The 12,250-nt window shown below is 36.0% G+C and overlaps 1 protein-coding gene across 1 annotated transcript; it reads right to left on the bottom strand.

Annotated features, from left to right (window-relative positions):
• Positions 1-5,170: 5,170 nt before the first annotated feature.
• On the bottom strand, positions 5,171-10,443 carry LOC111492335 (E3 ubiquitin-protein ligase XBAT32-like). The gene is made up of 10 exons (XM_023141642.1): positions 9,526-10,443; positions 9,269-9,328; positions 8,944-9,015; positions 8,702-8,859; positions 8,448-8,608; positions 7,334-7,392; positions 7,201-7,247; positions 6,739-6,882; positions 5,939-6,030; positions 5,171-5,841 (listed from the first exon to the last, which is right to left on the bottom strand). The coding sequence occupies exons 1-10, from the start codon at positions 9,718-9,720 to the stop codon at positions 5,357-5,359; spliced, it is 1,473 nt and encodes a 490-aa protein (XP_022997410.1). The 5' UTR covers positions 9,721-10,443; the 3' UTR covers positions 5,171-5,356.
• Positions 10,444-12,250: the final 1,807 nt, after the last annotated feature.

Below are 12,250 nucleotides of genomic sequence, written 5' to 3'. Positions count from 1 at the left end.
AAGACTAATCTTTCTTTCCAATTGTCTCTCCTAGTTTATGGAACTTGAAGAAGCACTCAAATAGTTCAATTTTTTATTAGTGGTTTTGCCTATATTTTGAAGGTCTTTTTTGAATGTTTGATGCGTAAAAGAAGTGTTAATTGGCTTGATCATAAGGTAGAAGATAAAAAAGAGAGGAGAAATATGAGTACTTGGTACATATTTGTCTTAATAAACTCATGCAAAAACTTTGAGAATCAGATTTTTTAGTCAATCATTAAGAGTAATTTGGACAAATATGTACTGCCTACCTCCTATATAACCTATGAGTCGTTGAACCAACACAACTAGACTTAAGGAAATGACCAATTATCTTATTTGGAGTAGGAATGAATCAGCTAGCTAGACGGCTGAATTCGGCTGAAAACTCCTTTTTAGCTAATGATAAAGAGATAACTTTTAAAGATTCTTTCATTCATGCGTCTGATAAATTAAATTTGAGGATAACACCGAGCTTTAATATAATTAACGTCTTATGTTCAAGATTTTTATTAAGATTTAGAATTTGGATTTGATTATTGATGGTCTCAACATTTCTTGTTTCTAAGAAAAATTATCCCCACAAAACAACACGAATTCTTCTAACGTAATTTGTACCTACAAATCAATACTTTGTGCTTTGGAACAAGTGTTTAAACTATGTGACATTTTTCAAGGACCAAGAAGAAGAGACTAGAAGAGTATGAGAGAAGGCTGCTAAACATCAAGCCAAGGGAGCTGTGATGGTTGCGTTGAGAGGCTACATTTAGAGCATTGGGCAGAGGATGTGAAATTTTCCTTTTTTAGCATTCACACTCCCGACACTGGTCATCATATTTTGGACACGTTTGCCATTATAATTCTATTAAGAGTTTAGAACTTGTATTTTATGTAATTGAAGTTTGGTTGCACAAATAATTGCTCATAAACTGAACTCATGCATAGTTAACATCACAATATTCAACTAGTTTACTGTCTTCGCTTCTTATGTACAAAAAAATCGTAGTCGATTGTATTTTTAATATATTTCAAGATCCATTGAGCCACATCGAAATGATGAGTCATTCTTCACATTTATCTACCATAATTTCCAATTTTTACTTGCAGCAAGGGCTAACGGTACCGGTATAGTTGTGATTTTTGCCACTAGACTAAAGATTTGATCAAAGTCTAATTCATATGGTTGAGAGAACTCTCGAGCTACATGTTGAGTCTTGTAGCTATCGATTGATCCATCCATGCAACACTTTATTTTGTAAACCCACTTGCCATAGATAAGTTTAACATCTCCTAGTCTTGGCACTAGTTTCCAGGTTTCATGCGAGATCCCACGTTGCTTAGGAAAGAGTCTTTATAAGAACGTGAAAACGTATCTTGAAAGAAAAAGCTGAAAGAAGACAATAACCTTACTTTTTTTTTTTTTTTTTTGTAACGAACCTATTTCAAACCTACAAACACGGGTATTTTAAATTTTGTAAAATACAAAACATGAAAAAGGGTTAAAAGAAGAATATAATAGGAAAAGACAGGGTGATGTATGAGTGGAGTGGATAGATGATGTACAATTCTGTGGCTCCAAGTGAGTGGTTGTGTATTGTGTTATGGTGTGAGGGTGAGGCCATAAACACAAGCAGGAAGTAGCCAGGCAGAGGGGCAAAGAGAGAGCATTAGCATTAGCATTAGCATTAGCATGTAGCAGTAGCGCCCATGTTCACATGCTTTTTCTTACGTACGCTTCTTCTGCACCCATCGCCTTCACAACACTTTTCAATTTGATGGATATAAGTGAAAACAGAAAGCTGAAGAAGAAACCAAAACTGATGTATTCACCATGTCTTGTCCCATCAACAACCTTCTCATCATTACCCATATATTCAAATATATAAATACATATTTTATCAATATTTTACTTTCCTTCAAAATCAAAATTTTTAAAAATCATTCGAATTAACCATTAGGTTGAGTTTGGTTCATTACTTAGTAATTATTTAGTAATGATTGTTTTGATCGAAAAAATTTATAATATAAAGCATTGTCTCATGAATTTAGGCAATAAAAGAGTGGTGGGAGGTGGGGGGATGGAGTGTGAAAGTGGGCAAAAAAGTTTGTTGTTTTGTGTTTTAGGGTTTGTGTGTCAAATAGGTATTGGAATAATTGGGCAGTGGGAGTCGACCTCTGGTTGGTTCATGAATTAACAAGACGACCAGAATATCAAATCCCTACCTATCTATATACTCTCACAGACCACCTGCAAACTCTATACCTCACTCAACACAAATAACAGACTTCTTTTATTCTTTCTATGAAAATATGATAATACTCTTGAATCTCTTGTAATACCTACTGGCTCCAGTCAACCCTTTGACTGATCTCGAGATTTTCTTATGATATCGTTATGTTACTTAATGAATGAAGACTATTTCAAGTTAAGCAAGTTTAATTTTGAAGTTCTTGTACTTAAGCTACTAAAAAAATGTATTTTGTTGGTATAGATTGACAATTTTAAATATTTTATTAGGTTAAGAATGAGAAACATCCGTGAGATTAAAAGTCCAAATCTAATCTTCATTATCTTAATATTCACGACGTTTAAATAGAATACAAACTACTATATATTCTGCAACTAACTTTATATCTTAAATTAAATTTCATAATACTTTAACATATCTTTAAGATTGATTTTAGTTTCAAATTTATAAACGTTTAAAACATAACATGGATGATAACAAAGTTGTGAANTTGGAAGAAATGTTTTTTTTTTTTTTTTTTTTTTTTTTTTTTTTTTGAGAAGCCATGTAGCAACGTTCAAGGTTGTGTTTTTTGGATATTTGATTGTTTCAAGACAGGGTTTTTGCGACCATGCAACCTAGGGTACATAGAAGTTTGCTTGTTCAGCTGTGTTTTGTTTTGAAGGGTTCAGAGTTGCAGCTGTGCGTAAGCTTCTTCTTCCAACTCCAATCCTCGTCTTCTTCTGCCTTTTCTTAGCACAGGAATTATGTGGGCAGTGGATAAACAGACTTATCACCAAATTCTTCATATTTCTTACCCTTTCATTACTATAATATGTCTTCTTACTTCTATAATTTTAATATACTCATAAAAGCATTCATGTGACATTCGGGTAAGTGAGTGTTATGAACTAAGTCTATATTTGAATGAGATTGATCTTGAAAATATGTTGTTATCTATACCAATAAGATGTATTTTTCATTTTAGTTGCTCAATCATAAGAACTTCAAACCTTACCATATTTTGCTTTGAGTAATTTCATAATAGGAACAACAAACCCAAGTGTACTTAGCTTTGAGTAATTCAACGATAGGCGATCTTTTATGAATTTTTCTAGAAAGCGTGTAATTGAAGACAAAATATCTTAAAAAGACTTGTGTTGGTTTGTGAGGTTAGTCCTCAAAAGTACTTCAAGATAAGTGAGTAGCGAGGTCATATGGTAGAGGATGCAGTGAATTGTCGGGGTCATTAGATGCCGAATTTGGATTCCAAATTCTAGAATGAATCTTGGCATGATGTGCTAACAATAATATTGGAATAAAACTTTTGTTAGTAAGACGTGGTTCGAGAATGAACCAAGACGGAAGCTTATGGGCATGTGATGTCTGACTAAAGGGGTATATGAATGAACCGAGACACATTCTTCAATGATACACGACAACGCCTAGCTTTAACAAGTGTTGCTGCAATAGATCTTTGTCTCTAACAGTTTCTCTTGCACAATATTTATAACTTAATAGTAATGGACTTATATTCCTTATCCCTCACCCTTTTTCCCTTCATGCACCACGCTTTTTTCTGTTCATTCAAGACAACCCCTTTTTGTTTTCATGATCGATCACATCTTTTGTTCGTGGTATTTTATAAGTTGTGGGTAGCTCCAGTGAATTAGACATCGATCTTGCAAGACTTGTTTGTTCAATAGTTTGTATCTCTCAATTTTTCACTAAAGTCACTAATGCACTGTCCAAACCTACCGCTAACAAATATTGTCCTTTTTTTACTCACTTTCGAGCTTCTATTCAAGATTTTTAAAAAGTGTCTGCTATGGAGAGATCTCCACATTCTTATAAAAAAGTTTCGTTCGCATCTCCAACCATTGTGAGATCTCACAATTCACCCTCTTTTGGGGCCAGCATTCTCGCTGACACTCGTTCTCGTCTTCCATCGACATGGAATTTCACATCAACCGAAACTTAATAGATTAAAACAAGCAAGGACTCATTTGAAACTATACTCAAAAGTTTGTAAAAAATAATGAATTTCATAACTTTTTGTTGGGAAAATCAGAGAAGTTGCTGAATTATAGTTGTGTTCTAAAGTGGTGATTGGTGAGAGAGATGTGTTGATAATTCATTGATGAAACTAAAAGAAAGTAAGAAGTTCCCTTTCAGAGAAAGTTCTTAAAAACTACAAGTCCCCATGCTCCTCTTTCAGTATACCATTTGCTCATTTCTTTTCAAAATTTACGTGATTGAGAGGGTAAAAGATACACACACATAACACACAGTCATATCATACTTCTTGCTCGTCATGTCACATTCTATGTCTCTCTCTCTCTCTCTTTCTCTCTCTTTCCCTTCTTTATATAAACCCTAATTCCATATGGCCCATGGCATCCTCCTTCCCTCTTCTTGCATTTTTACATCACTTCATTCTTTCCCAATCTCATCCCTCCTCCCATGTCTGTCATTTCCTCTCCTCTTTTCTTTTCCTTTTTTGCTTCTCAGCTACTTCTCCCATGCTTCCCCTTTCTCATCAAACTCTTCAATAATGTTACAATATAATCATATTTGGGCGATATCTCATCTGAGCTTTTAACATCTTATGTTTATTTTATTAGTTTTTATATCATTAACCTCTTTTTTCTTGACCTTGCAGGACTTGTTGTATGTCACGTGTTGTGATTAGTAGTATAGTATTTTTTTTATCTTGTCCAATCTTCCTATCTTAACCAACTTTCTCTATTCCTCCTGAGCTGGCTCGACCCACGATTGTATAATGTATACTTTTAGTTTGATTCTTATATGTAATCGGTTTATTTCCATTCAAATTCAATAATATACTGTTATCTATCAAAGCAAAGCATGGCCTCAAATCCACTGTGGGCGGCTTAGACCATAAAAGACAAATATTCTTCATGTTCATACAAAATGAGGAAAATTTATACTTTTCTTTGAATATCTTTGAATTTTGAATTGGATATCTACAACCCATTTATGAGTATCACCAAAACTCAAGCATTCCCTTCTTTTACATGGAAGGGATTCAAAAGAATAATGTGAGAAAAATTTAACTTCAAACAAAATGTTTCCACCTTAAACAATTATCAGCAACCGCAACCATTCATTACATGATTCAGGGCAGAAAACCATGAACTCCTACCTTCAATATTGTTCCTTGTGTTTCTGTCAACATTGCTAGGAATCAAAGAGGAGCTACTTCTGTGAGGAGCTCCCATACAACGATTGGAGTTGAGTATCATTGAAGGAAACCTTTGACAGTTGAGGGGTCGACACGATGCTCCGGGCGGGGAAATTTGGGAACAAGTGAACTCAGGGTTGTATAATGGGGTGGTCAATGTGGGAGGTGGTTCAGGTACCTCACTAGAACAAGTGCAGAATGATAGAGACAAACTTGTTCTGGCTATCTCTTTGGCAATTGGCTTTGTTTTGGGAAGTTTAACAAAGGAAACTATGCCATTTCGGCAGAGCGGGCACGCGATTGAACCGGGTGGACCATGAGAACATGATGATGTGCAGTTTGTAGAACAGAGATATAGCGCACAGCTTGTGCAGAATTCATGCTCACAACCTTCAACGTTTGAAATAATGTGCTTAACTTAGAGAATTATATGGTGCAACTAACCATAGGACATATTAAATGAGGATAATTATCATAACTAAGTTACCTTGTGCAGCAACAGTGCATTCTCTCTCCAAACAGACAACACATGGATCTTGGCTTGCAAGTAACGAGTCACAACTTCTCCATCCACATTCTCTGAAAAAAAATCCAGAGGTTAATAGGTTAGTCATTGTACAACTTTCTTGTGAGATCCCACAATTGGGGAGAAGAACAAAACATTTTTTTACAAGTATAAGAGCGTGGATATCAGATGCATTTTAAAAATCTTGAGAGAAAGCTCAAAAGGGAAAGCCTAAAAAGAACAATATCTACTAGCAGTGGGTTTGAGCGCTACAAATGGTATTAGAGCTAGACACTTAGTGATGTCAACGAGGAGGTTGAGCCCCGAAAGGGGTGGACATGAGGCGGTGTGCCAGCAAGGATGCTAGGGCTTAAAGGGGTGGATTGGGGGGTCCCACATCAATTGAAGAAGGGAACAAGTGCCAGCAAGGACGCTAGGCCACAAAAGGGGGTGGATTTTGAGATCTCACATCGGTTGGAGAGGAGAACGAAAGATTCTTTACAAGGGTGTAGAAACTTCTCACAAGCATACGCGTTTTAAAAACCTTGAGGAGGAAGCCCGAAAGGGAAAGCTCAAATAAGACAATATCTGCTAGTGATGAACTTGAACCGTTACATTTCTAATGAATTAAAATCGATTGAAGAGGAAAAGAACAGTAAAAACACAGCTGATTGGATATATTGAAATCAGCTACATCCACAACTAAGCTAAGAACAAAACAAAGGCATGTCTATTATACCATATTTGTGCTATTTTAATAATTTTTGTCAAGAATGACTCACCTAGCAATTTTAACAATGCTCATAAGGGGAAGGGTCAAATATGGTGAAGGGACAAGATTTGTGGCTGCTTCTTCAGGTTCTTTGCTAAGAATTTCCTCGAGCCAGTCTCGGTGCCATGAACGAGCAACCATCAAGGGAGTCCATCTTCAATAAGATGAGAGTAACATTATATTACACTGCTACCCTGTCTTACTGTTGCTGAATAGAAATGAAATTACTTTTCGGGGTGTGCAAATCATAGACAAACTTAGTTAGCCTAGATTCTACCACCTAGCCAGAGATGGAAGCTCCGTTTATTCATCAGGAATAAGAATGATAAAGAATAGAAATGAATATCAACCACAAACTGATTGCTATTAAGATGCATAAGTCACGGTACGGGTCCACAGTTCTTAAAAGGATTCGATCTTCAGCGACGTCGAAAGTAACGAATTTGAACATAAATACTTGAGAGAAACATACCCATTTGCATTTTGAACAGTAAGACTGGCTCCCCTGGCTAGCAACATCTGGAACCAAAACATTCAGAAACCATGTTTATGGGTTGAATTGCGAAATCTTATCATTTCCTATGGTTTTTAAATCACGGACTTACTTGACAACATTGGGCACTCCCGCCGCATGCAGCGTAATGAAGGGCTGTGCTTCCAGCTCCTAAATATAACAACATAATCATCGTTAGGCAAATAACATCCAACTTAAGAAGAAACTTCAAGAATCAATCTTTTTCAGCTTCCAACAGATTAATTGTGAGATCTCACATCGGTTGGGGAGGAGAACGAAGCATTCATTACAAGAATGTAAAAACCTCTCCCTAGCAGATACATTTTAAAAACCTCAAGGGTAAGCCCAAAAGAGAAAAACCCAAAGAGAACATGCTAGTAATGGGTTTGGGCCATTACAAATGGTATAGAGTCAGACACCGAGCGATGTGCCAATGAGGAGGTTGAGCCCGAAATGGGGGTGGACACAAGGTGGTGAGCCATCAAGGACGTTGGGCCCCGAAGGGGATGGATTGTGAGATCCCACATCAGTTGGGGAGGAAAACGAAGCATTCATTATAAGGGTGTGGAAACTTTCCCCTAGCAGATAGCGTTTTAAAAACCTTGAGGGAAAGCTCAAAAGGAAGAAACCCAAAGATGACAATATCTGCTAGCGGTGTGCTTGGCCATTACACTAATCCTAGCTGACAAGCTCTGTTACGACCAGTGAACATGTTTAAGAGAAAATGATTGCCTTCGGAAAAGAACATGCCCGACTCCAAAATATGACATAAAATTCTACACGTAAGATGATAATTACTAATACTAACAAGAATCAATTAAATGGAATTCAAAATGCAATTTTGATGACAACTTGAGCATAATTTAATTGGTTAAAATATTATATTCAAGAAGAGTATAATTTAATTGGTTAAAATATTATATCGAGGAGGTCATAAAGAGGTTCGACAAACACATCATTGAACTAAAACATGTAACTTGATACAGCAAGGTACAGAGTAGACCAATTTTCATGATTGAGGACAGTACCAACATGCAATGAACGATCTCCGCATCAGTAGTCTAATAGAACACAGTTAAAACCAATGAACATGACATACTTCAACAACATTAGGCTTTTCAGTAATGAGAAACAAGAAAAGAAACTGTTCAATTCACTAAGAACTGCATAAGAGAAACAAAAAACAGGACGAAAATGCGACATACCTATTAGATCGATGGTGGTTCCATCTTCTACAGTAACCTGAGAAGCAGAGGCACCTAAGTCCAAAAGTAATTGCACACTGTCAACATGCCCGTTTAGCGCTGCCATATGCAGCGCTGTGATGCCTCCATCAGATGTTCTGTTAACCACCTCCTTGAGAACACTGATGGATGAGATGCAGGAAATGAATCAATGACTTGAGGAAGTAGAAAAGAGAAACTTATAACCGACTAGGATTAGATTTGAACGACGATACCTAAAATCGAACTTAGAAACTGGTTCTTCGTTGTTAGTCCAAAATTTTGGTGTACTGGGTACATAATCAGCAAGCAGAAGTCGGATGCACCGAGAATGACCATTCAGAGCAGCCAAGTGAAGAGCAGTACCTCCGTTCAAATAATCCGATCTGTGAATCTGATCTCCAATGAGATGCATGACAACATTATCCAACATGTCCCTTAAACTACTTCATAAAGAAATTAGAGGGAGGTAGCTCACATTGGCATTAAAAAGTATAAGGGTCTGAACAACCTCCCAGTGACCGTGCTGACAAGCTTGCATCAAGGCAGTCTGTTGATGAAAAATGACATTTTCAATTTTGAACTCTTCACAATAGTGCATACATAGTGAACTTGAGGTCAAATGTTCGAATTCTCGCCCTCACATGTTGTATAAACGAAACAATAGCTCAAACCTAACAAAGGATCTAGTCCTATCATAATTTTGGTATTCATTGATGGATAAAGCTAAACATCACATTGAGGAATGAACAAAATGGAGCTAAATGGAAACAGAGAGCAACAAACAACGCCATTTCTCGTACCTGACCCCGGTAATTCCGTAGATTTATCTCGACCCCAGATTCGAGCAGGAGAGAGACAATCTGCATAAACAGGTAGTGAAGTAAGTTGAGTCACCATCAGAAAGACATTATCGGTTGGGGAGTAGAACGAAACACCCTCTATAAGGGTGTGGAAACCTTTCCCTAGCAGACCCATTTTAAAAACCTTGAGGGAAAGTCGAAAGAGGACAATATCGGCTAGAGGTGAGCTTTAACCATTAAGAAGAAAAGTGAAATACCTCATGGTGGCCATGAGCTGCAGAGTAATGGAGAGGGGAATTTCGGACACCAAAAGTTGAATACCTCACCAGACGAGGATTGTATTCCAATAGAGCCTTAGCTTCTTGCAAGTCTCCATCTCTTGCAGCTGAGACTAAACGTTCCCCAGAAGCAGAACATCCAAAGGAATTCCCAACAATGCTTAGAAATTTCATTTCCCCACAAAGATTTCACTCAACCTACCTGATAATCTCATCTAAAGTTTTGTATGTTCAACAACAAACCCAAGGATTTACAAGCTAATCCATCCAATTCACAGCAAAACACAACCTAACTCCCACCAATCAATCAGGAATAATATATAAACAACCTTACATAATTCTCTAGAGTGAAGAGAAAAAGTAAAATACAACAGAGAATAACCCCAAAACTGCAATTTCTTCACCAACGAGACAGACCCAGTTTCGAATTCGATTCAAATGGACGAACCCCACTTCGAAATTCTTCAACAATAGCATTCAATCGGTAAAACCCAACTCAGATATGAATCAAATGATCGAAAACTTAAACACCCACTTACGATTATGGAATAATAAAGCCCCAAATGGTAGTGGTAACCTCCGATTCTTTTCTGCTTTATCCAAAAGTAATACAATCCCCGTAGAAATGGACGCAGAAAAGAATCGAAGGGACGAAAATCCGACAAGGGCGTTTAGAAATCGAATCGATCGGTGTTGAACCCCCCCACCCCCCTTGTCGGGATAAGATCAGTCCAAACGAAGAAAAGGGGGAAATGGGGTTGAAGAAGGAGTGACGGTTTGTGAAGATGGCGAAGAACGAAGGGAGAGTATTTTGACAGTTTTTTACAATACAAAAGAATTGAGGATTAGTTGATAAACTTGAAAAAGCATACAAGAACGGTGTTTGTGAAGGGAAGAACGTGTATAATGATTGGTAGTAATTAGAGAGAATATATTAGATGGTTGTTTTGTTCTTGTCTTCCATTTCTTCCCTACTCAATTCAATTTTTAGTTGAAAACAAAAAAAAGTTCGAACCTTTAATCGATAAAAGTTGAAAATTTCCTAATCTCCTTGTAAAAGTTTCTAGATGTATAGAGTATAGTGGGCCAATCTCTTTCTTTTTTTCTAAACTCATCTATTTATATTTGTAACTTTAAGATTGTATTAATTAAAATGGTAAAATTAATAACTCATAGATGGTATATATCTTGAAATACCTCCTTCAACCACATTGCAAAATCAATCTAAAATTAGACCTAGCCTTTCTGATTGTGTTTAATTATTAATCCAACAAAATCAATTGTGTGTCCTTTTGTAACATGAATGTGGTACATTTCACTCCATACTCATCACCGCAGTTCATACGTTGAAATATTTCTTTCAAAATGGACAACCATATTCATGTGAGATCCCACATTAGTTAGAGATGGAACGAAACATTTCTTGTAAGGGTCTCTCTCTAGTAGATACGTTTTAAAACCGTGAGTTTAACGGCTAACAGATTAAAACGAACAATATCATTTAGCGGTGGGCTTAAACTGTTATATTTTAGCTATCATTGGGTCCTTAGATACCCTATCAAACGTACGAGGGTCTCACCCGTTAAAATCTTTAAAAAAATGATACAAGCAATGTGAAGTTAATTATTGGAAAATGATACAACTAATAAACAACTATACATTTCATCAAATACACCAGAGAAATATAATATTGGAGAGTAAGAAGATAATGATAAGAAATTAGATTAAAGTATGGAAACATGTTTTTTTTTAAATGGCTTAATCCATGTATAGTGAACGTGCAAATCATTAAAATCCCTATTTTTTTATTCAAAAAAACTATCATTAATTTATTTTTCTTTTTTATTGTAAAAGATTTCGAGAAGTTAATCTTAAAGTTCATTTATAAATCTACAACCATTTAATTATCGTAAATAAACCTGAAACAGGTAAATTAACCGGCTTGAACCAGTTGAAAAGGCCATATAAACTGCCTTAAAGTAGGCTGAACCGCAGTTGGAATGATGGAACCGAGCCGATCAAGCAGTCAAGAGTTGACTGAAGCCGATCAAAGCTGACATGACGCACGAGCAGCTGGAAGCTGCATGCGTTGAACCGCGTCGAACTGAGCTGACTTGAGCTGGACCATACTGCACGTCTATTTGAGCCAATTGCATCGGGTGGGATTGGTGTTGAGGTGTGGATTGGGTTATACTCCCTAAGATTTGAAATTCGAATTGCTCTCATTCAAATGTGGTCTAAGTTCATTCATGTACTACTCCCGTCAATAATTTTTAATAAATTTATCTTTCAAACTCATTAAAAATGAGAAGTTTGAAAAATGAGAAATAGAATTGGGAAGGAAGGGTGTATTCTCATTCATATTCATAAACTTTAAATAGGATACAAAATAACAACTAATACCTACCGATAAAAAAAATATAAACTAATTAAATATTAAGAATAAGATAAAACATACTACAAATCAAATCATAAAAGAAACAATATTAAGATATACTCCATAATTAATATATTCTTCAAATATTATATCTCAACAAAACTACAATGTTAAATCAATTGTCAATGTCAAAGGAGGACCCAATAATTATCGGTTTGAACAGTTTTGGTATTTTCCATAAAAACAAATCAAGATTTTTTTTTTTTCTCTTTTGTAAAATAATATTAAAAATAGTTTTTGTTATTGTTTTTTGAAAATCTATGTTTT

This window comes from Cucurbita maxima, unplaced genomic scaffold (genome assembly GCF_002738345.1).
Source record: "Cucurbita maxima cultivar Rimu unplaced genomic scaffold, Cmax_1.0 Cma_Scf00017, whole genome shotgun sequence".
NCBI lineage: Eukaryota > Viridiplantae > Streptophyta > Magnoliopsida > Cucurbitales > Cucurbitaceae > Cucurbita > Cucurbita maxima.
This window is presented reverse-complemented; position numbering and strand designations above follow the sequence as displayed.